Raw genomic sequence first — 26,638 nt, forward strand, 5'->3', positions numbered from 1 at the left:
TCAATGTGAAAAGATACTTTATTATGGAATTTACATGCACGAATCACTGTCTACATGAAACTCTTCAGAAAATAGAAGAGTAGCGCCTTCACTAAAGAACAGCAGTCAGTGGGAATACCATTTCATGACATCACAAAATAAATCTAAATGAGCTAAAACCACCCTCTTAATTCATTCATATTAATTAGGAAATAATCTTTTAATCATATTTACATTCAGAATAAGATACCGAATCAAAAATAGTTATTTTACAAACAAATTTGATTAATTCGCAATACACGAAAATGTATTGCAACAAAGTACAATTTTTAAAAAATTATAATCTCCTATTAAGGACAAATGGCTGCAAGGTAATTTGTGTTGATTGTGTGGTGATGGACACGAATAACACTGCATATAATGTTTTTAACAAGAAAATACAAATAATATAAATAAAACTATCCAAATCTTTAAATAAGCAAAATATTTACTAATTAAGTTTATGCTGAACAGTTTTATAAGAATATGGAAATAATAAAACATAGCTAGATTATTTAAACATAAATAAACACAAGATTTTTAAATTAATGCAAAATTCTCAATATAAAATATTCACACTTATTTAATACTTTCAAAAATATTATTCAATAATATTTGCCATATAAATATGAATTATTTTATACTGATAACTTATGATTTAAAGTTGGGAAATTTTTTAACTAAATTAAAAAAATATACTAAAATACATAATTAAACTTAAAGAATTGCAATTTATTTAGTTATACTTCACATGATTATTTTTAATTTAAATTTAACGATTTCCAGAAACTATGTAGTATTAGACAATGCTAATACAATTTAAAAATAACACAGTCGAGTTTCAAATGCAGAGTTAACACACTTTTGGAAACTACTAATTTACAAACAGCCATGTCATCTCACAAGGAATATGGATTTATTCACTGTTTTTTTGTTTTATCTAGTTTCACATCACAGTATTTTTCATAGACAGCACATAAAAAAATTTTCTAATGTATAAACATATAAATACTGATCACTATGTTATTTATTGACTCGTGAAATTGAGCCTATTGTCAGAAAAGATTTTAAGTTTACACAAAAGTTCATTAAATTCATTCATGTAAACATTAAAATATCAAGCACAGGGAAAAATAACATTTAACAAATTTATGCCACTCAAATATTCTTTTATACAACAAATATTTTTTTTCTCTTTTAACATGTACATCATATGAAAAATATTAATTTTTAATAAAGAAATCAAAGTAAAAGAATCAAATCTTATACGAAATATTTATATTTGAAGTGAAAATTATCATGTAAATATACATAAGATAATAAGTACAGCAAAATGTCGATAATTCATATAAATAAAAGATTTAAAAAATCTATGATTACATTTCAATTTGAAAAAATGTTTGCACTCATTTGTAATTCCGTTTTTCATAATAGAGCTTTCATATAAATTTATATGTTAAAAAATTGTATGCTTTTTAATTTTCAAAAAAGTTATAAAACCTGTACAATAGCTACATTTGCAATAAATTGCAACAAAAAAGTGAACACACTTATATAACAGAAAAATAATCTCATCAAAATTTATTAATACATATATCTGTATTAATTTCATGTATGAAAACATGTCAATATTCTGAAAAATTTTATAGACAACCCTGATCTCAACAACAATCACAATGAAAAAGAGGTCAAGGAAGCCCAAAATTTGCAATAATGAAAAAGAAAAAAAATCAACACATTACTAAGAAAAATTTATCACATTTTTTCTAGTTTTGACACAAAAAGTTTAAAATATATAATTTATTAAGTTCAGAATCAGCTTTGGCAATAACTGATCCTCATACTATCGACACTGTACTGTACATACATCTCAAAAAAAAAAAAAAAAAAAAAAGAATCTCTATGAGCCTTAAAAATATGGTGGAAAAAATTTACAAGCAATAAAATAATAGATTGTTAAAAAAAAACAATAAGCACAAATACATAATAAATTCAAATTTCTCAAATGTAACTAACAGACAAATGATAAAAACAGAATATTAACTCTCAAATGCATGTTCATTCACCCATTCAGTCCACTTACGCACACATATGACTTGTCACACCTGTTTCATCAAGGTGCAAGTTCCCTCTTCCAGTTCGGAAAACGTTTATTTACAAATAAAAGACGAATAACTGGTGCTCGAGTTATGGAGAGTTTATCTCGGATTGATAGAGAATTGCAGAGTCAGGAGGTGCGTCAAAACATGCTCGGCCTTCCAAAGAGATCGTGCGTGTAAAATGTTTATGAGGGAAGATGTTATGTTCCGGTATGGTTGGGAAGGTTAACAAGCAAGGTGCCATCTTCCATCACATTCATCGACTGACTACCAGGAACAGCTGGCATAGCCAGTATTGTTTCGGTCTCTTCTTCATCCTTTAGGAAATGAAAATATATTATTTCAATACAATGGGAAAAAATCATCATTAAGGAGCATTCATTTTAATATTTGATTGAAATTTTTTATTTATTGAGAAATTTTCAAAATTTTAGTTGGTGGGACAGTGTTAAAAGAGAAAACACAAAAAATATATATATGGAAGCTCAGTGTACATAATAAAGATTTTTCTTCTAAATAACCGTAAAACCTCATAAGATGTGAATTGAGAGATATTCAGATTGATTCTATAAATGAGTTTAAGGCAATTTTTACCATTCAAGATATAAGACCATTGTAACCTAAAACATTTAATATTCATATGACAGTGTTTCTTCCTTGTCTCGTGTCTAAAAGTCTAAAAATACCCTTAGCACATAAAGATGAATCAGTGCCATGGAGGTAAAAATAAAATCATTTGAAATCAAATGGCATGACAAACAAAAAAATTTAAAAATTTTTTTGCAAACTTTCCTACAACAGCAAGGAAGGAATGGAATCGGGGCTATTGCTATGAATTTGGACATTTTAATTTCGGTATATTGTAATATATCCATCAAATAAAGCATATAAAATAACATGGATTTTATTTCATTGTTATATATTCTGCCGTAAAAATTTAGAAATAGAAATTATCATAAATTTAAATTATTGGCAATTATTATAGACTGGCATTCAATTATTTAATACAGAATTATAAAATTTATCAATATTGAATTTAGTCATATATTGTTTACTGTTCTCATATTATAGGCAAAATAATATGATAATGTGATTATATTTTAATAAGACTATATTGTTGGCTAAAGTAAGTAGTTCATTGTATTTTGAACTAAATTAAAATAACATATTGTCCTAGTTAATAAGTCTTTTCAGAGCAACAAATGATCCACTAAAAAGGCTTTGCTATATTTAATTTTCCTAAAACTTTTAGAAACCACAAATATTATTGTCAGGAATACTTTCCATGGTGTATGCAAGATAATAACTTTGCTTAAATATAAAGCAAATATTGAGTATAAAATAGTCCAACTCTTAACAATACTTTCTTTTGCATCAATGTCCAGGTAGGGCACATTTAATCAAAGCTTCTCCAACAATAAAATAAGCGATTTTTTTCAACAATAATCTATTACCTGGTCTCCACACTTTATCTATTATATGTATGTTCTTATTGAGGCAGAAATTATCCTAATTGATGACAGAAATCTTCCAAATAATCATCCTGATTAAATGCTTGACTGAGGACAGATACTTCAGGACCACAAGTCTTATTCATACACAAAAAAAGTTTTTTTTTTTGGGGATTTTAATTGAATTATATGCAAGATAAAAACATTTTTTTGTAATTTAGCATTTATTGTTAAGAGGAAAAAAAAAAACATTATTTACTTTTGTCATTATCCTTTAAATGGCACAGCTGGCTTTGGCGATTTCCATAACCATTCCAAAAATTGATTATTCATGCTTATGGCATAAGTATTCTTAAAATTCCAGGGATTAAAAAAAATTCCCAAGATTCAAGTAAATATTTAAAAAAAAAAAAAAAACAATCCTATTCATTTGAAAAGCTAATTTATCAGACTATAAAGGTGTTAGATAAAAGTAATTGAGTCTCAAAAGATTAGAAATGCTACCGTAAATTGTTATATACTTTATATACTATAATGTACATTGAAAAATTAAAGCAAATTTCTACCTCATTGAATCCAAAGCATTCTGCCATATCTTTCTGCTTTTGTTCTAGTCTTCTCCTTTCTTGTTCTGCTTCTCTTCGAGCAAGCTCCTCAGATTCAGGAAGGTCTTCCATTTCTTCAGGCACAACAGAAGCAGATACAGGTTCAGAAACATTTTGGGAATCATCTGCAAAGAAAATTTATTTTCTAAATCACAAACAAAAAAAATGCATGGATTTTAACATTTTAATGTAGATTCTTATGAAATTTTATAAATACGATAAAGCATCATTGATAATTTTTAACTCATTAATATTTATGTGTCATTTTATCATAATCTCAATTTATGTGCTGCCATTATAATGATAAAGAACTTCATTTATAAAGCATAATGTACTTTGGTTACATATTGTTTCTGGTATTGAAGAAAACTATCAAGGAGTATATAAACTATGATAACAATATCATGAATTTGGAATTATTCACAATTGAAGCATCATTAGAAGACATATTATCTGGTGCTAATTTAAGCAAAGATGAAGAAATATGTGAAGAAGCTATTCTATTTTTTTTAAAGATGCAGTCAATTCTAATGAAAACTTGGAGCATATTTTACTTGTGAAAAAATTCACTAACATTATTCTTCACATAATGCGGGATTAAATATTTACAGACAATAAAGTGAAACATAGAAAAATTAAATAGTTTTAATTACATGACATCATGCTACATGAGCATAAATCATATAAAATAAATAATGTATAATTTTCATGCAAACTATACAATAATTTTTTTTTCATTTTATGATTAATTTTGGAATTTAATTATTACTCTCAATATTATTCAGTAATATACTAATACTATCTTTAATTTATAACTTTAAAATGAGTTTTCATCAGTAATATTAAATTCGTAAAAACGAAAATTGTTTACTAAAATGTTGATTATACATATTTTCATTTTAAATTCATTTAGATCAATTCTTTGAAAACTATATAAATGATGCTTTATAGCAGAATTTTTTTTTATTTTAAGCATAGTAAAGTAAGCAAAAATGATACATTTAATTTTCTATCAAGATTAATTTTATCTGGCTAAGTATCTATCGCTTCATCACCACATATAAAAAAGTGTCTTCAACTTTAAAAAATTTTAATGCTTTCTAATTTTTACAACCCTATGTCACTTTTATTATTAATATAATAACTAACCTTTCCTCATCCGACAAGAACGCAAAGGCCTTCCTCCTCTTTTAGGAGTTTCAACTGGTATCTCTACAGGTGGTGGTTCAGCAACTTCCGTTACCTTGCGCTTACGACCTCGAGCAGATGGGGTTTCTTTAACAGAATCTTCTTTAATTTCTTCAACTGAAAGAAACATCATTAAATTGAACAGTATTACAATAAATATCTAAAATTAAATAAAGAAAGAGAATGCCAGAATTTTTAATAATTTAATAAGTAAATGTGTAATTAAAATCGCTATAATTAAAATACATAAAACGATATATAATCAGACATATAATTAGAGTAACTACATTAATTTAACAAAAAGATAAAAGTTTCAGTCCAATTTATTGATATTATTTAGAAAAATTTATAATAATAATAATCTTGATTTAAGGAAATTTTTCTTAATATTTTATAAAACAATATATGAAACTACATTCCTTTTCTTTTTGTTATTATTTAATACTTTGTTTTCCTATTTATAAAATATATCCTTAATTATGCATCATTTTTAAATGTTCTAGTAAGTTCAGTGCTTATCATAATAATTGGATATCTGCAGATAAATTATAACTAAAACGTTTTTTCCATTCTTATATTGAAATTAAATGAATTAGCAAGTTTCTTTGAAGATAAAAAAAGTTAAAACCCTTAGGAAATAAGCCTTTTAACAAAGACATGTTTTCAAGAGTTCTTTTCTCTCCATACTTTCAAAAAAAAAAAAACAGTTTGATATTTTACATCAATGATGCAGCATGCACCAAAGTTTGATACATGGAAAATTTTCAGTACAACTGGTTTCTGAAAACATGATCCATTGATCGCAAAGATTTAAGTTACAGTCAGGCACTACTAATTCTCTATATTTTTCCAGAACATTCATAAGATTGTATACAAAACCATTTATATTAAAATGTACAAAAAATTACTAAAACTTCAAAGGCCCATTTCAATAGCAGAGTTGAGAAAATTTTTGATAAAACCAGAAGAGAAATAATAATTTACCTTTCACTTGTTTAAGTAATTCAGTCACAGGTGTAGCAGGTGCAGGAGTTTTTCTGGGTCTACCTCTACGTCGAGCTGGTGTTGCAGGAGCTATAATTTTAAAGAGTACATAAAAGCGACATTTGATAAGTAAGACTGTCTAATTGATTGATCTATTCATTTAGATATAAAAGTATCACAATTAAAGATATTAATGAATGAAGAAGAAAGTTTAATACCTAAACAACACTTCAAAATTTTATTGAAGGATGATTCAAAATACTAACCTATTAAAATGTTCAACTTAAGTTTGCTACAACCCTATGTAAGTGTATGTGATATTATTGGCATACAGTTACAGCATCAAAAAAATTTATATAAATCTTATAAAATTCCAAAAATTATTTAAAGTTCAATTTTTAAGAAATTAACTTTCCTGAAAACTTCTACCAAGTTAATTTTTATTTTTAGTTGTAATTTAAACAAACATATTAAGAGAAATGTAACAGTAATAGAAAGATTTTTTTTAAAAAACTGGACACCCAAAATATCTAGATTACAATTAATTTTTAAATCAATGTAAAAATCTCCAAAATAAAATATGAAAAAACTACATACTTGCTGGAGATGCAGGGGTTTGTTGTGCAGCCACCTGTCCAAGAACTTCTGCAACCGCACTTACATAACAGTCTTCTTCTTCCTCAGGAGTTTCCTGTAAAGTTGGCAATATAGTAGTTTCACCGTTGCTAGTCGTGGCTGCTGGCTGAAGTTCAGTGACCGGCTGATCAGATGCAGGAGGATGAAGTTGAATTACTTCAAATACAACTACCTAGAAATATAAATTTTAAATATAAGTAACAATAAAGGGATGTTTATTGAGCAGATAAGAAGCACTTCTTAAACCTAAATCATATAAATCAAAAATTATGTCTTTCTTAAATGGTGCTGGAAATTTAAAGTGTTGCTAAACAATCTCAGTTCATATACATATTTAGTTTATGGAAATCTAAATAGATTTAGCCACCGTTAGCAGCAACATACTAAATGAATATAAATAATTCCCCCAAAGTGATGGATCAAGCACCAAAAGAATTACCATGGCTTAAGAAAGAACATATATGCATTCTTTACAATTCAGCAATGTTAAGGAAGAGGCAGAAAAAAAAGATTTAAAAAGGTACTTGCATCCAATAAAAATACAATTTTTAACTGTTTTTATTTTTCAAAAATGATGAAAAGAAGTAAAACTTACTTAACAAAATCATCAGCAATGCACATTAATCAATAAACTTATAATATACATAATGAATAGCATATGTATTCATAAACTGCATTTGTCTATTTCTTTTTCTCTTATCAAACATATAGCCTACTTTTCATGAAGCTTATATTCTATTTCGTATTACCAAAAATATTATATTTATCATGAAAATAATATTATTATTAAAGAGGTCTTATTAATTTCTATTATATATAGTTGAGGCTGACAAATACTATATTTTAGAAATAATAACATTGCAATATATATATTTACTAATCCAGATGCAAATCATTAACATAAATAGTTTTATTTCATAAAAGTATTTTATCTACCAATTCCAGAAGAATTTTTTCCCTGATAGAAAGTAATTATTTTAATGTATTTTATATTGTTCACTGTTTTAAAGAAGTTCCAGTAAAACTTATTTTTGAAAATAACTTAAAAGTGAGATGTGTTATTGCTATATTCATATATCATAAATATCAAAATTGCACATAAAAGATTTAATATTGCAATAATTGACTTATAGAGCTGGCCATCATATGAATAAATATTGGGAAAACACCCAATGAAAAATATACAACATTTATACTATAAAAAATATAATTTAGTCCTAATGAATATCTTCTAATACATAAAACCCTGGATCATACCTTTACTCGGAATAATTAAAGCAAAGTTATGCATATATAAGTGTAAAGGCTCATTTTACGATTTGGAAATATAATTCTTAGTTAATTTCAGTCTTAAAAATTAATCTGTATTTTTTTTCTAATTATTTTCATAAGAAATCGATGAAGTATGTTAAAATTATACACCTTTAAAATATTGAATCAAAATCAATATATAAGTGCAAATGATTAAAAGAATATCTCATAACATTTTAAAACCTAAAATTAGTAAAGGTAAAAAGAATAGACTGCTTATAAAATTTTGTTTAATCACAATAAAAGGATAAGTATGAATTATTCTTACCTGTTGTCCATCTTCAGTTTGTTGAACTGTACCCTGGTCTGAAATGGTAACTGCACCAGAGAATGGTGGAGCATCCACATCTTCTTCATCCTCTTCTTCCATGTAATAAACCTCTTCCTCTTCACCGTCAGGTTGTTCACCAGGACCTTTGGGCTCACCAATCCTTAAAGCTTCCTCTTTTTCAGCCATGGATGCTTCTGGATCGTGAATAGCCAAATGTCGAATAAGATTTCCCTGCACAAAGATAAGGAATTATTTGTATCTTCCATATTTAATATCTAAAACGCAAGATTACTAGTTTTTCTAAATCTGTTATTTATATATAACTTTAACAAGCTTTGAATGTTATCTTTTCTAACTACATTGTAAATAGAGCATCATTCAAACGTTCAAGAGAGATTACATTAATTCAATTGTTTTATTTTGAAATCATGTTCAAATATTCTCTTATGTTAGAATTAGCATTTATAGTTGATAAGATTAAAGGACTTGGCTCTGTATTTGGATTTTAAAAGCACTAATAAGTTAAAATGCACTAATGCACTAATAAGTTACTGGAACAGTTTATTCCCATCCCAAAAATTTTCACTTGGAACTCATATCCTTCCTGTTGCTATGTCACTTTGAAGAACAGACATATAATAAAATTACATTCGAGCCCTTATCTAGTTTTCATATATTATATGAGTTATATTATTGAATAGAAAGGGTTATTCCAACTACAATGAAACTTACATTGAGTAACAGGTGAAAAAAATCACAATCTTTGGGATATAAAAAAGTAATGACACATTTAATAATTTCCACAATCAAACTGATGCAAAAATACCAATTCATCAATATAGTGTTGAAAGTTATAATATTTAATAAATATTAGATTGACTCAAGTTCATTATAGAAACATAACATATATGAAAAAAGTTATAAATATTTTAATAAAAATTATTTTAATTGGAAGTGACAACAAGCTACATAATATTTTCAGTACAACATTTGAGTATAGAACTTTGACACAAAACTGGGTGGATTTTAATTTTTTATTTTCTTGGTGACACTTGAAAATTTTATAGATAAGAATATGTGAACAAATACAGAACACTTGAACTGAATTCTGTTGATAGTTAATCCAAGATATTTGATGATAATAATCACGAAGATCAGCCAATAGAACAGATTATTCTTAATATGATTATTCCAATAATTTGACTTGAAATGGTCACATCTCCATTTAACACAGAAGTCTGAAGCCTTATAAGACTTGAAAATGCTGTCTGTATACCCCAAAGTTTGAATTTCAATATGATCTGATTTTGAAAATTGCAACTTTTTATTTTATTTAGTGAAGACGAAATGTTCGTCCACAAATTTTAAGAAATTTGGCCTGACTGGACAGTTCATTGAATTTAACATAAGTACCTTTTTATTTTATTTTATGGTGGTGTTGAAAGTTTAATGAATTCAATGATACCAAAATTACTCACCAAAATTTATGCAAATAATAGAAACAAGCTTATAGATTTTGTAAGATAAGATTTTAAAAAGGATGTATTTAATGCAAGGATAATATAGACAAAAAAAAAGTACAATATATGTAAACAAATGCAATATAATACAAATATTTAAATGTAAAAAGAATTAATATAAATATAAAACAGAATGAATTTAATTTCAGAAAAATAGAGTAAAAAAAATCATTTAAAATCTTTTGCTCCTTGACAAGCAAACATGAAACAATGAAAAGGATAGTTTGATAATAGGAGGATTTCAAGGAAAATAGAATTAATCTTCTATTTACTTTATGTCTAAATGCTTTTCCACATTCTGAACATTCATTGGTCTTTTCTTTGGGAGCAGGGGCAACATAATTTGGATCGTGATACAAGTTTTTGTGCCGTCTTAACAGTTGTTTTTGTCTGAAAGCTTGATCACATTCATCACATCGGAAAGGCTTTTGGTCAGTATGGATTAACATATGAGACTCTAGATGACGCTGAGAAATAGAAGCATATGGGCAGAGATCACACTTGAAGCACTTTTCACCTTCATGAGTTTTAGAGTGAAGCTACGGGAATAGGAAAACTAATAAATACTTTTGTTTCTAATGTTTTATAAAATAATTTTTTAACAATAAAATATAATCAAAATGAGCCTCACACTAATAGACTGAATCTTGTTAAATATTATAAAACTTGGAAATTATTCAATAACAGAGTTCAAAATATCGAAAATACTATATGTAAACACTAGAATATTCAACTACCAACAGTTTACCAATCATATTAATATCATTAATCTAGCAAGACCAATTAATTTTGATGAACTTATCATTTATGATAAAACATTCTGACTAATAAGCTATACATACTAAATAGTAAAATAAATTGACAATAATGCTCTAATAGTTCAAGCTAGGATCTGTGTCAAGATTCCATTCTGAGATTTCTTTAAATAATGGGGGAGGCACACTGGTGAGGATTTATGATATAATTAGGGCTCATGAATTTTCATATGAAATAAAAATAAGCAAAATCAATACAGTGGTTCAGCCTAGTTTGATTATTGTTTTTTCTCATATAGAATGTACAGTGAAAGTATTTTGCAATTTCTCTCAAAAATGGTCGGGGGGGGGGGGCAACTACTGATGACTTCCGTAGGGTCATGAACCATTTCATGAAATAAAAATCAGTGAAATTTAAGCTATGACTGTGGCTAATTCTTTGATTTTGTCGATTAAATAAATAGAAATGATACTTTTTCCAATTTTAAAATATTCTCAAAATGAGTCAGCACATTACCACAATAATTTACCACAGCATGCCTATGATTGCAACAATTCTGGAAGCATAAAAGTGCAAGAGCACAGTAAGCATAAATCCTGAATTTTAAATTTATACTTCAATTTTGCTATATTTTATTTAATTTTATAATAGAGCAGTAAATATAAAGTAAATAACATGAATATCAAATGCATTTTCTTATTTTTTTATCCTCCCATTTAATGCATGATTTATACATAGTATTTCTGCTTATTTATATTAATATTTACCTTATATACAAGCAAATACAAACATAATATGAAAAAATTTGCAAGTTTTGTTAGATTCTAAGTATAGTAAGATACTTCAGATTCTAATTAAAGCCATACCTAAAACATCCAGAGAGGGGGGGGGAATGTAATTTGGCAAATTTTTGAATCATCTAATTATTTTTTCAGGCCATTATTTAGCAAAACATAAAAATATTTTTTTTTACTGAATATTAAATTGAGAAGAAATCTATAGCATTGTTACACCAAATCTACTATAAAAAAAAAAAAAAAAGTAGCCTCTTGTTCCATCTTCCAGTGTTTATTCTTTCTACATCAGTTTTTGTACTTGAATTTTTCATCACAGTAATAATACAGAATGCACAGAATTAATTAATATATGAATATCCAATATTTCAAATATACAGATAAATTATAACTTACTGTTATAGAAATAAAAGGAAAAACACCTTCCTTACCTTATAAGAGTACCTATCAGGAAAAGTCTTTCCACATCTCTTGCATTTCAAGGGTTTATCACTGGTGTGAAGCTTCTGCATGTGTATTCTTAAGTCCGTTTTGCGACCACAGGTTGTGGGACAGAAATCGCAATGGAAGGACGGCTTATTACCAGAATGGATCAATTTATGTGCTTTTAAACTGTTTGACTGTGTGAACCGTGCCTGGCAAACATCACATTCATATGGTTTTTCACCAGTGTGGATTCGTAAATGACGTTTCAATTTATACATATCAGGACTGGCATATGTACAGTGTGGACATTGATATGGTCGCTCTCCAGTATGACAACGCATATGCCTCTTGAGTTTGCTGAGCTCGACACTAGCATAATCACACTCTGTGCAACGGTGGGGCTTTTCATGGGTATGACGATAGCGAACATGCCGCACTAGTTCACCAGATGTGGTGAAAGAAGCATCACAATCACGACAGCAATGTGGGCGAGTACCTGTATGGGTATTGACATGGTTCTGAAGAGAAGCTAATGTCTTAAAGCCACGTTCACACACACCACATTTATGGGGTCGTTCCTCTGAATGGGACTTCATATGACGAGACAGTAGATACCGCTAAAATACAAATGGTAAGTATTAAGTTATTACTCCAAGTAAAATAAACTAGAAAATTAAATAAAGTAATGCAAGAATGTTTATAAAAATCAATTTTATAAAGAAATATGATGTAATGTATTTAATATAATATTGCAAATGTCAGAAATTTGCATTACAAAAATTACCGTATTTAAGTGATATGCCTCTTAATAATAAAGACAGTCAAATAAGAGAAATAAAGAATTTAGAAAATTGTATGGTAAGAGAAAAAGTAGAGTAAAATTTATTATTAAAAATGGCCTTAAAAATTCAATTTGAAGGTAAACAAATATTTTCTTGTTGCTCTTATGAATAAAAGATCTGAGATTAATTTAGCTGGTAAACTTAAAATAAGTTTGCTGAGCTCAACACAAGCATAATCACACTCTGTGTAATGGTGGGGCTTTACATGGATATGACGATAGTGAACATGCCGCACTAGTTCACCAGATGAGGTGAAAGAACCCAGAAAATATGTCAAAAAATATAAAGTTTATACAATGAAACAATAACATGGCATAAAATAAAAATGAAATACATCCTCTAAAGTTTTATAGAATTAAATAATTCCAATAAGGATCAATCCTTTTAATAATTTAAATATTCAAACAATTTTAAAAAATTACTTAATTACATTAAAAGGATGGAGAAAATTAATGATAAAAAAAAGGATTTTTTTTTTTTTTAACTGAAGGTTTTAATAAATAATTTGTTCACAAATATTCTTAAACTATATGATAAGAGAACTCAAAAATCACTTAGAAATTCAAATGAATGAAGTTAAAAATATGTAAGCAGATTAAAATACGATTAATTTTTCACAGAATGTCCTAATCCTCTAAATCAAATAATCAGTATATATATAAAAACAAACAAACAGCTACATATGGTATTCCGTTAATTAAATGCAAATAAGAATTTCTGCTTTTATTTTATTTTTTAGAAATGGAGGTAAAAAACTAGTGTATGATCAGAAATAACTGACATTAAACTAAAACAAATATATTCACTTCTACATTATTCAAAGTCGTTAAATGTTTATAATTTGAATAAATAGAAAGGAAAAAATGAAAAATGTTAATAAAATCAGAATTGAAAGAAACTTTACTGTGACAAACAGGTATTATATTACAAAGATACGAAAATATCCATTAAGAAAGGCATTTGCTTCCTATAAGAAGAAAATTAATACATAAACTCTTCACTTTAAATTATTTAAATGTATCCATAAAATGCCAGTCAAAATAAAAGTTACAACAGCACAAACCTTGGGACTAGTGTAATTACAATAATTACACATGTGAGCTTGTGTAACTATCTGGCTTTTCTTCTGAGTAATTCGAATAGTCCTTGTCTTTGTGCCATCCGGTGCAACTTCTTCAGCAACTATTTCTCCATGTTTTTCTCCTTCATTAAAATCGTACACAGACATGTCAAGATCCATCTCTTTAGTAGGGTCTTTATCATCATCAGACTGAGCCACAATGAACATATAACTAACTTCTCCTGATGCCCCATTAGTGGGCACTACTGTTACAGCTTGGTAAGCATTACCAACATTGAGAATAACCTAGAATGAACAAAAGATTTAAAGGCAATAATTAGTTTAAGTCTTTTAAGAAATTTAATACATATGAAATATTCAATAACTATTTTTTAACAGAAGATAATAAAAAAAAAAGTTTTTTCCAGGATAAATGAATTTCTTATTCAATTCTTACATACTATAATAATTGCTATTCAGTTACATAAAACTGGTAGAAAACTTTAAAAAATCTCTTTTTTTTTCACATAGAACAAGTAGTTAATACACAAGTACTATATATATCATATATACTAACAATACTAGATAAAGATTCAATTATGTCAAATTGGATTTTTATTCAGCACAATTTATAAAAGTAGTTGAAATCTTTTATTCAATCCCTAAATGAACAACTGTTTTCCTCTTTATAGCTTTCAGGCTAGAAAAACAAACTTATAAAGCCACTGAACTGTACTTTCTTCAATTTAATAATACATCTAAATATTGAGAATACTTTATTCAAGGATGTTTCAAAAAATATAATTACATGCTTTTGAACATATGGAAAATAGAAAAAGCTAATTTTGTCACTCACGGGGTTAATGATTTTGGTATAGTATAGATAAAACAATAACATACTGACTTTCCAACTAATGAATAAACTCCAGGAACCTTGCAGTTTCCTTTACTCATTAATAATCAATAGAAATCATCAATCAAAAGAATTCTTTTTAAATCTATTATATATTAAATATATTATTTATAATGGCCCCCGTGGCATTCATCACAATAAAAAGGTTTTGGGTTTCTGTGAATAATCAAAATATTGTAAATACAAACATGAATATCTATTACTGTAACTAATGTTTTATGAATAATTATCATTCTAATCATTACTTTATGAATAAATATCCCTATATTTTAGTCATTTACTGAATAAATATTAGTGTACTCATCATCTGTTACTTTAACAGGAATGTAAGATTACCTGATTATTTCCATCAGCCAGTCCACTGGATGCAGCTTGTTCTACAATTGTTGATATCATCTGCAATTGATTCTCATCACTCAGTTGCACTTCTTGTCCATCATTTGTGAGCAAGGTTGGCACACGAGAGGAAGAGACTGGAACATTCTGTTCCGTCTCTGTCCCATCTGCATTTCTTAAAATCATGCGAATAGTCTGTACTTGAGATAAACCAGATTTAGAATCTACCTGGCCTCCATCATCAGATGTCACTAAGGTAGCCAACTGCCCCTAAGTAGTAAATTAAAAAGATATTACAAATTTTTATTTTAAAATAATTTTAATTCAAAGAAATTCAATTTTCATAATCATAATTTTTTTTTTAAAAACCTATTAAGCATAAATAATTTTTTTTTTATCTGGTGCTCTTATTAATTACAGGCATTTGTTTTTCATTTTACACAGTTACATTAATACATGAAAAAACTTCTAAATGGAAAAAGCCAGGACTGAAAAATAATGTTTCAAATAAAAGAAATTATAAAAGGGCAATACAAATTTTAAGCACTTTGGCATAGAAAAGAATATTAGTTTATTAGTTTTCACTAATTGAAATAAAAAAGAAAAAAAGAGAAAGAAAAAGATATTGGGGAAAAAAATTGGAATATATATATATAATGGCAGAAATTATATAAAAAAAGATGTGCCGCATTCTTTTACAGTTTATTACATTCATAATGGAGTTTATCATTTAGGAAAAACATAACTTAATGATCTTGTATTTGCATAAATTACAGAGGGTGTCCCTGAATTTATGGGCCCACGACTTAAAGGGTAAATAAAAAACATATAAAGAAGCATTTTTCATAAAACAATATGGAGTTGGATATGAAAAGTATAGGCAGAACAAGTAAATGTAAATAAATACAAGCAAAGCAGGAAAATATAGTGTCTATGAGATTTCAATTGAAAATAGAAACCTAATTGCAAAACTCAGTTGCTGCTGTAACTGTTCATGAAACAAAAGTCTCTAGACCAGTTAAACATTTTTGCACATGCTGTAATATTATGGATGTAAAGTGCTTTCTTTTAATTTTCTCAGCAGTTTTGTTGTTTTTTTGGTAGTACTTTTCATTTTCAACCCCATATTGCTAAACAAACATTGTTTTGTTACATGTATTTTACCTACTCAAAGGTTGGGACATTTGTGGAATTAAAATTCATTGTATATTTTGATTTAAAAAGTAAGTACTATTCAATAAAATATTAGCAAATAGTTATTGCAAAATGGTAATGCATAATTGATTTTAAATTTTCTTTACTTGATTTTGAACAGATTGGGTCTCTTCTATCTGTCCATCATGAGACGATGTAGCTTGCATTGCTACAAAAGCCTGTTGGTCCCCAACTTGTGCAGTATTACCAATAGCCTAGTAATATATCAATAAAAGATATAGAATCTTATCATTTAGTGCATAAATGGATATGCAAAAATATAACAAGACTCAAAATTTTAAAATTGCAAAATCAATATATAAAAAAGAAGGCCATGAAGCATTTAGTATACCTGTGGAGCTAGAGACGCAGGAATGGCTACTATCTCTTGCCGAGTGCCACTGGTACCAGCAGCTGAATTAGCTTCGCTTACAGCTAATACAATCTGCTGTAAGCCAGCATGATCGCCTGTGCTTACAGTACGGTATGCAGTTCTTTGTCCAGCTACTGGCAAAACAGTGGTACCATCTGCCTGAGTAGCAAATGCCAGAGTGCTTGCTTGATTAGGGTCTCCTGTAGTGGTAGCATAATATGTTCCATCAGAAGATGTATAATAGGTAGTTCCAAAAGGAGCCTGCAAACATGTTTTTCATTAAAAATATTTACAATTCTTCACTTAACACTTAATTTTTTAAATGGCTGGCATATCAAATAAGATTAGATAATTTTTCTCACCATCTTATCTTTTTCAACATTTGATTTATCAATTTTTCAATTAATAAATTCTATACTTCTTTTATTATTTTCAACTTTGGAATTATTAATATCATTTAATAATTTATAAAAGTTTGTGATTCTGTATCAAGAATCTCATAAATAAAAGGAAACAAATCACCCTGAAAAAAATGAAGATTATTAACAGAAGTTCAGCATATAATGTCTCTAATGTTAACAGTTTTTGGTGTCCAATTGGTTCATTAAGATTGCCGGTTGTAATTTCAATTAAATCTCTTATACACAACTTAATGTTCATAATCTTCTCAATAATGCATTTTTAAACATTAAATTGTGTTACATAACAAAAAAACCTTTAGTTATTAGTTTATTAGTTCTCTTTATTGTATACACCTACTTAATAAAGTCACATGACATCATAGCACCATTAAAAATTTAAGTATCGGGCTAAATTACCTTAAATTGCACACTGTCTTTTGTAGTAATGTGATACCACTACCTTATAAATGCACATTATATCATGTTATATATATACTGATTATGCGGATGTAAAATCAGACAAAATTTGTTGATTCTCTCAAGGCAAGAAGTACATTCAGACTGTTTATATACTTGCCTCAGTGGGAAATCACTATTTTTTTTAGTTGGTAATACGAATAAAAATGTGTTTTAAGTCGGGCACTTTCAGTTATAACTCAAAATCAGCGAAAATGAAATGTTAGGACAAATGAAAATGTTGGAGAATCATTCATAACAAGATCCATTTAGAATTCTGAATACATATTTTATTCCTATACAAGAGCCCAGTGAATTAAAACTTTATAGGAATCACTATATTAAAATATCCATTACTTATCAATATTTCAACAATTTAACAAACAAATATTAATGTGAATTCATCTACAGCATACAGCATTTCATACAGCAAGATAAATAAATAGCCAATACAAAATTTATAAGAAAAATAAAATCTGAAAACAAATCTAAATTTATCCAGACCTCAGCTTGCTCAAACTGGAATCCTTCTCCAGCTGCTGTACCAGGAGCAGCAACGAAGAAAGCTGTTTCTGTACTGCCTTCTGCAGCAGTTCCTTCTGTTGTAGATTCCAAAGCAGCTGCAGCGGTGGATGATCCTGCAGTTCCTCCATCTTGAATTTCTTTATTGAAAGATGCCAAATAATTTTGAATGTCTGTAATGGTTTCACCACCTTCTGGTTCACTAGCGTTTTCATCCATTCCTAGAAAAAAAAAAGATTTTAAAAATCCAAAATTACTTTAAAAATTATTAAAAATCTATTAATTTTATTACAAAGGAAGAATTTTCATTAATTAATATGCAATTTAAAAAATTAGAACCCACAAATAAAAGGAGAGACAGTGATTGAAAAATGGAGCTAAATTGTTCCCTAAATATAGATCATTCACATTTAAATAAGATTTCAATCTATTTGGATAAATAGATAATAAGGTTCCTATTTAGATTCTCATTCCAAACAATAATCAAAAGTCCGTCATAACAATCTGCATAAAATTATATAAATTAATGCACTCTTACTAAGATTCCATCAGAAAGTCTCTATTAAGAATGTGTTTATTAAATAAATAAAATATTTCATCATTGAATCTAATTTATTGAATTAAAAATTGTAGTTTAATCTTTGGGTTTGTTATGGCAAAGTTATATATCCCCAACTTCCCATTACTTCCAGTATTCATAGCCAAGGCATGAATGGTGCAAGTGCACAAGACCTAATATGCTAACCAATTTTACAAGGGAAATGTGTGTGTTTTAATACAGAATGCATATAATTTTGAATATTATCATGCAATTTGCAAGTCCTTCATATACATCAAGGCAGAGTTAGATATTTTAAGTTTCTCTTCTAATTGAATAATGAATTTACAACATTGGACTATTAATATGCCATTGAATTTTGCCTTGCATAGTCCCATTTATTTCAAAATAATTTATTTGAATTCTATCTAAACTTTGTCATAGGTCTTAACAATCCTCATAGTATTTGCAGAAAGATCTTTTTCAAAAATTAAAAACTATTTCAGATCTAATATTAATGTCCTTAGATATTTAATCAATTTGATCTCAATAAACCATAAAACAAATTATGATGATAATGTACGAATCTGCTATACGACAATGAAAAACATGAAGTAAAAAAAGCATATGTTCCATTAATTCATAAATCAAGATGTATTTGACAAATTCGTGAAACAATTATTTTTTGATTTATTAATAATTTTTTTATTGATTGAAATATTAACTTTATAAAAATAATTTAATTATTTAACATTTTTGTATTTTCCTTATGTCCCTACTGCATTATACCGTTTGTACATTCCTATTTAATACATAGAAAAATGTAATAAATTATTTATTAAATGTAATAAATTATTTGACAGCCAAGAAATAATTTTTGCGTCAAGTTTAGCTCTTGCTTGGACTATTCCTGCTCATTGTTCATTTTAATTCCAGATTTAGAAGTCAAAAAATGGAAATAAATTTCATAACATAATTTAGGATATAGGTCTCTAACTGTACTTAGAAATATTTTTTTAAGTATGAATATAAAAAAATGAATGTTTACTTACAATACATAAAAATTTCCTTATAAAAATCACCTAAATAAAATGCAAATTAGAAAAAAAATGGAAAAGTCTAAGGATTAGATATTTTATTTAAATAATTTCATATCACTCGCTGGACAAAACTACAACATATTAAGTTCCAAATCAGACTTATCATTAAGAATAATTTTTAAAAATACAAATAATTTCAAAACTTATTTTTTAATAAAACATTATAAAGGAAAAATAATGTCTGATTATAGGATTATTAAAATGAATTGAACAAATGGATTAATTGAACAATGAAATGAATACATTTATATAATATATACTTCAAATATTAAAAGCACTAGAGAATTATTATATAAAAAGAAAATAACCAACCTTAAGAATGATAAAATCCAATTATAAGAACATTGAAATCCAAATTTCCAAGTAATGTGTCATGCTTGATTAACAAGTTAAACATAGGAACTGTCTAGTTTGTTTTAGTAAGAACGGAATAAAAACAATCTGAATAAACTGCAGCCTTGCACCAAAGGATAAAAGCTTTTAATACAATCTTCAATATTTATTAAAACAGAAAAAAATAGAAAAATAATGAAATATTTCATTTATTCTTATTTTACCTTTAAACATTCTGTGTCTGAAATTATGGATTAGCTAAATGTTTACTGCACGCTGATATAATGGTTTTAGGCATGATTTATATGATAAATTAGATTTTAAAACCATTTCAAGGAATATTAATACAAATATCTTTTTAATATCTAATAAAAAAATATACAGATAAATAACTATCAGCTCATATATGATATAACCACTTAATGTACTAAAAAATAAATTGTCTTACCTTTACATAGCAAATAACTAATGATAGGTTTCAATGCTGGTTAGCAATTAACAGCTAACATTAACGTTAATAAAAGAAACAGAATGAAAATGACGAAGTTAGATAATTAAATTTTAAGAATTCATGGCAGCTTCATAATGAAGTTGCAATAAAATTATTAAAAAAAATTGAAATATTCAAATATAACTGCAATTATTTACAATTACAAGTAGACAAACAAATTATATTAAATGATCACATTTTATTCTATATTAAAATATCATTGATAATTATGGAAGTAGAATATTCAAAATTTTGCTTCAAAACTGTAAAGAGTATTGTATATCATTTAGATTAAATTAATCTTGATAATATTATACATAATATCACTATAATATTTTTTCTCTGTTATCAATCAAATTTAATAAAGTTTATTCATAAATATTTTTCCTGATAGAATGAAACTGTTAAGTGTCTTGTCAACCAAACTAAATGAAATTCTAAAATGCATGATCAATGATCTTGAATTTGAAGTTGATTATATAAATATTGAAAATTTTCAAAATATCAAACAAAACATTTATACAAAAATATCCTTTCTCACTGTTAAAAAAACAATTTGAAAACAAAAATATAACACACCTATTTTAGTAAATGCCTTTTAAAATTCATCAATTTAAAATTAGTACACTGAGCAGTTAGACCTCTTAAAAGATTAATGATTTAATTATGCAGTATAGATAATATTCTATCAGATGCTAGCTTCAGCTTATGTAATTTAAATTATGTCTGTGCGATATAATATTCTTAAGTATTGCATATTTTTAATGTGACGGATACTTCTGTGTATTTAAATTAAAAACTTAAACAAGGAATTTCCTGTTGTGTTCCAGATGCACCTATTATAATTGCAAAATTCAACTTATTATCATGTTATATTAAAATGTTTGAATAAATATATTACATTAATACTGATTAATGATTCAATTTTGAAAAAGTAAAATAAAGTATAACGTAAACAGTATTTTAAGTTGAATGCTGTTATATTCATCCTAATGGTTATAAATGCTCTATAATTTTGATATTTCAATTATTTTGTGGTCGGTTTATTTCTGAATTGTTGAATAATAATGATTTATAATGTGATAATAATTTTGAAATCTAAAAAAAAAAAATCGATAATGATTTAGCAACATATACAGATACGTAGGTCGCCATGTTTTCTGTACTTAGAGTAATTCCGCGTTTGTTTTAGTAATGGTGTCATTCGCCTACAATTAATGGTAAAATAAATTTCATCCAATTTTACTCTTATTTATGTATGATTTAGGATGATATTACATCCACACAGCGCCATGCGTTTTTTCTCGCAATTAGCGCCATCTATTTTTCAGCCCAAAGGCTGGGTATTTTAGATAAACGATCATTTCGCTACTATCAAGAGTGTGCGCCATATTGACAATTTTAGTGGTTCTCGAACCGTTAAATGCATGTTTAAAATTAAAGTAAAAACAAAGTAAGTGTTAAAGATAAATATTCATAAACATTAAACACAGTGAAACTTATATTTCAGACACGAAACCGGCCAAAATGAAACTTTTTATAAAAAGGGATGTTGAATTGTGAAATGAAAGGTAGCATTACAATGCGTGAAATTTTCTGACGCTAACTTGTTCATTCAAACCTCAACGCATTTTAATTAGCTTTCCAACATAATGCAAAGGTCTTAAGCTGTCAAAAGCTAAATTTATAATGATAAAATAACACATAATTGGTTATGAAATTAATATTATAAGGTATCTTACCTAAAATTTTGACAAAACTTAACACTGGATGGCGTTAGCGAATTCTACCTCCATGAGAAATTTGTTATCGATCGGTCTTACGCAATCGATGACCTTGTAATCGTATTTTTCATCGAATCATTAAAGTAAATTTAAATTTTAATAATATTTAAAATTATTTAATTTTACAGAGACACTATAGTAATGTTTAATATTATCTTAAAAAAGAGTATCTAAAACATCGATACTATTTCTACATAATTTCATATGGCTATTAACAAATAAAATTTTATAAGGAAAAATTACAAATTTGTAAAATTTTTGCAATAATATTTCATGTTTAAACTGTCGTCTAGTGGGAAATTTAAGCATACTTAAATAAATATTCAATTTTTTTTTTTACTTCACAAACATTTTGACGCTTCGGAACAATGGTTGCTGCCTGCAATATACATTAGCATGATGACTCTAAAAAATAATAATAAATAAATAAATAAAACTAATGTGTTTGCCTACACTTCTGTCTCATAACTTTGTATGCATTTATTTACCAACAATAATTCTTGAAATTTAAAACAATAATCTTTTTTTTTTCTTTGACTGAGATCAAATGCTTAATGATTTCATGATACCATCTTAGAATCCTTCTTCAATTCTTGCAGCTAAATATAAAAATATTATGTTGAATTTGGGCGATATTTGGCCATTTGTTTGGCAATTTTGCTCTTTTTCCAGTCTGATTGAATTTGTTTCACCGCTTGTCAGTATATTTTGTGAACTTCTGTTGATATGTTGTGAGATTGCAGCGATCCAATATTTTAAGTAATTTTTTGATAATAAATATTTAGTCCAGATGTCTGAACTCTAGAGTATTTTTATTTTAATGTGAAATATTACTAAAATTTATCAATTGCTTTAGTATCAATTTTTATTTTCATTCTGTTTTCTACTAAATTTTAATCTAAAAACTGGCATAACAATCCTCCATATTGGTAATAAAATTAATTAATTAAAGTTCATCCCATTTAGGGCCCCAAGGAATTTTTCAACTTTGGGTTAATACCCATTCCATCAAATAATCTAAAAATGCAGAAACTTTTTTTTAAATGATCATCAGCATTCGTATCTTCAGAACAATGCTGCATTTATTATTTGCCCTAGGCCTTCCAAATCCAGGATTCATAACTGGATTAAAATCTAAACTTCAGTAATATAGCGAATAGGGAGGCCAAAAATGGGAAATTTACTCGAGCTCCATGGAAACCAAATATTTAATTGTTTATGTCATTTTTAAGATTAAACTTTTGGAAATCGGGAATAGTATTTAAATAAGGTTGTATTTAGATGAATCTTCGCAGAATAATTTCGTTATGATTCTTTCGTTCTTCATTATTCTTCTAGCAAATCCAACATTTATTATTATCATTTTTTACACAGATCGCTAAATTTTATAATTTTCTTAATATAGATGAATCATAACGTTGAACACAAATGAATAGCAGAGTAGACATAACACATTTTTAAAATAATATGGTAAATAACTATAATGACGGAAATAGACAAACAAACTGAACTTATTATTGCAGTAAATAAATTGCAAATTATGTTTCGAAATTTAGTAAAGAAAATCAAGTATGCAGTTTGGAATCCTCTTTTTCAATCAATTAAAATTAAAAATGTGATGCAGAGCTATAAGTAACAAGATCATATAACAAATTTCATTTATGTAGAACGTTGATTTTTTTTTTTTTAACTATTGCGTTTGCATGCGAATTTATGTAAACGCGACCGACAAGTAATTAACCCTTTCATGGATTTCGTTCAGAATTTTATAATTATATGACTCACTTAGGCTTGAAAAGACACAAAAACGAACTTTCGGTAAACGGATCGGGTTCCTTTATTTTCGTATAAAACCGACATACCTCAGTCTTCTATCTCAAAGCCTTTTCAAGTTATCGTATCCAACAGACATACATAACTCCATAAATGTGTTTTTCGAACTCAGGAAGGCTCGAAATGTAAAGATTCCTTAAAATCTAGACTTCGAATTTTTAATAATTAGAATACTTTATCTTTGTTCATTTTATAACATCTAACCAATTTCTAACCAAATGCAATTTTTTTTTCCATTACATTGGACACATTCAGTTTTCGTTGTTTTAATGCCATGTTTATAACTGTTAACACAAAGGTCATTTTGAAGTGGACTTTATTGCATTCAACCTTGTTTGACAGCTATGATGGCATGAGAATCGACAATCATCTCATTATACTTCCACTCGACACTACCGGAGAATGTTTCATCTTCCACAAATTTAATAAGTTAACAGATCTTTCGTGGAATCTGGTCCTGAAGAACAACCCTCCTGTCAAAAAGTCGAAATTCTTCCACAAAGTCACTATGATGTCCATGTCAAATTAGAAGAAAATATTTATAGTACCTCCAATCACCTGCTGAAGCATCCTCATTCATTAGTAAGGAAATTGGCTACCCTCTATATAGAAACAAAAACAGAACCAAAACATGAATCTTTCCCTGTTAAATGGTTATATGATTTGACTGCATGCCTATCATCATCTAATAAATAATATCCTAAAATAGAAAATTAGTCTATGGTAAGAAAGTATTGAAAGACATAAGCGTTTTTTTTTAAAAAAAAAAAAAATCAGAATTTTATTTTAACTTATTTCTTTCTTTCGTAATCTAATTAGATGATGCCTTCTGTTTCGAAAACGTTCATGATTAAATTGAGAATCTATAGAATACTAGAGATAATCGTACATCTTTTTACATTGAATTATAATGTCTTTGAAATTTTAAATTTAACATATAAGAAGCTATAATTCGATGCTTGTATGATGCACAAGTGCGACAGTCCCTCCCCTGGTTCTCTTAGGAATTTGAGATTTTTGAATTATTATATATACACGTACCGGTAAACAGATAGATTTCTTATAGAGTATATATTTATTTATTAAAGAAAATTCTGCAATAACAGGAAAAACTGAAACGTATTAACTAATTTTAAAAATTAATCCAAATTTTGCATTCATTCATTCTCTTATTCTCAATTAATTTTTTCAAAATGTGGGATGTTCTATACAATATCCATGTTAATGAATTGTTCTGAAAATTTTCTGAAAATTCAAAAAGAAATGTCGTTAAGTTTCTAAAGGAACTGTATACAATATTTCATTAAATTTAACATTAATCGCCTTTCCATTTCAGATACTTTGTATCTCATCTAACAGAGTCTTCATTGTTAAATCATAACACAATTTCTTGAAATAATCATAAAAAAAATTACAATATCTATTATTGAAACAATAGTAATGATGTTTATTCAACCAACAATATGAAACAAGGTCAAAAATACAGTAACAGAAGAAATCTGATGTTTTCTGTTGGAAATCAGTTATGATTTTGCAAATCTAGTAATTTGTGGAATCTGCTATTTTTACTACTCATTAAAAACTTTATTATGGCTACGTTACTTGTTGTAGCTGCCGCGGCGTTTTTTTTTTTTTTTTCTTTCCTTTTATTTTGCTGCTTTTAATTAAGTATGTGATGTCTTCATGTTCTGCATTTCAAAAATAATAAATTTACTGCCTTGAGTATGAAGCTGTTACAGCCATCATTGCACAAGACAACGATTTCTATAGTGAAATCAATATTGATTTTCAAAATGTGCCAAGTTATGGATTTACCAGACAAGTTGTCAGCTCCCAAATCGGAGGTCATACCGAAAGTCAAATCTTTGAAGATTTTCAAGATGTGCCAAGAGATGGGCCTACCGATCAAGTGGGCTGCTCCCAAACTGGAGAAAATTTTCGGAAGTAAATTCCTTCATGTTATTTAAATGTGATCTGCTTTAGACCTCAAAGTACATTACAAATTATGAAATGGCCACGCTTCTTAATTTTGGGTCTCAACAACTATCGGGTATTGAGAATTAAACAAAAATTCAAAATTCTTTCACTTCGAATTCTTTTCTTTAATCTAAATTCGTTTTTACTTTGTCGTATGCGTAATATAGAGAAAGCATAATAATTGTTTTAAAAAAATATGAACTCGAGATTTTGAAGAATTTTTCGAACTCCCTGAGTTCGTAAAGCCCATTTTTGAAAAATGTCCGTCTGTCTGTGACAGACAAAAAAACTTTGAGCTACACTGTTGAAATTTGGTATACAGTCTTCGTATCAAATTTCCAGGTTTCTGTTAAATTTTTCGTACAATCTGATCGGAGGAAATCCGTTTGTCCGACTGTTCGAATATTAAGATAATACGATAATTAAA

The 26,638-nt window shown here is 27.4% G+C and overlaps 1 protein-coding gene across 2 annotated transcripts; it reads right to left on the minus strand.

Annotated features, from left to right (window-relative positions):
* LOC129967970 (transcriptional repressor CTCF-like) lies at window positions 1-22,447 on the minus strand. 2 transcript variants are annotated; one of them, XM_056081927.1, is made up of 14 exons: window positions 22,360-22,447; window positions 18,139-18,377; window positions 16,757-17,038; window positions 16,512-16,619; window positions 15,211-15,480; window positions 13,965-14,267; window positions 12,065-12,676; window positions 10,356-10,622; window positions 8,561-8,794; window positions 6,943-7,153; window positions 6,346-6,435; window positions 5,323-5,478; window positions 4,135-4,298; window positions 1-2,434 (listed from the first exon to the last, which is right to left on the minus strand). In XM_056081927.1, exons 2-14 carry the CDS (start codon window positions 18,373-18,375, stop codon window positions 2,318-2,320), a joined length of 3,051 nt encoding a protein of 1,016 aa, XP_055937902.1. In that variant the 5' UTR covers window positions 18,376-18,377; window positions 22,360-22,447; the 3' UTR covers window positions 1-2,317. The 2 variants fall into 2 exon arrangements, with proteins under 2 accessions (XP_055937902.1, XP_055937901.1); XM_056081926.1 differs by lacking the exon at window positions 22,360-22,447 and adding an exon at window positions 20,107-20,187.
* Window positions 22,448-26,638: the final 4,191 nt, after the last annotated feature.

This window comes from Argiope bruennichi, chromosome 1, assembly GCF_947563725.1.
Source record: "Argiope bruennichi chromosome 1, qqArgBrue1.1, whole genome shotgun sequence".
Classification (NCBI taxonomy): Eukaryota; Metazoa; Arthropoda; class Arachnida; order Araneae; family Araneidae; genus Argiope; species Argiope bruennichi.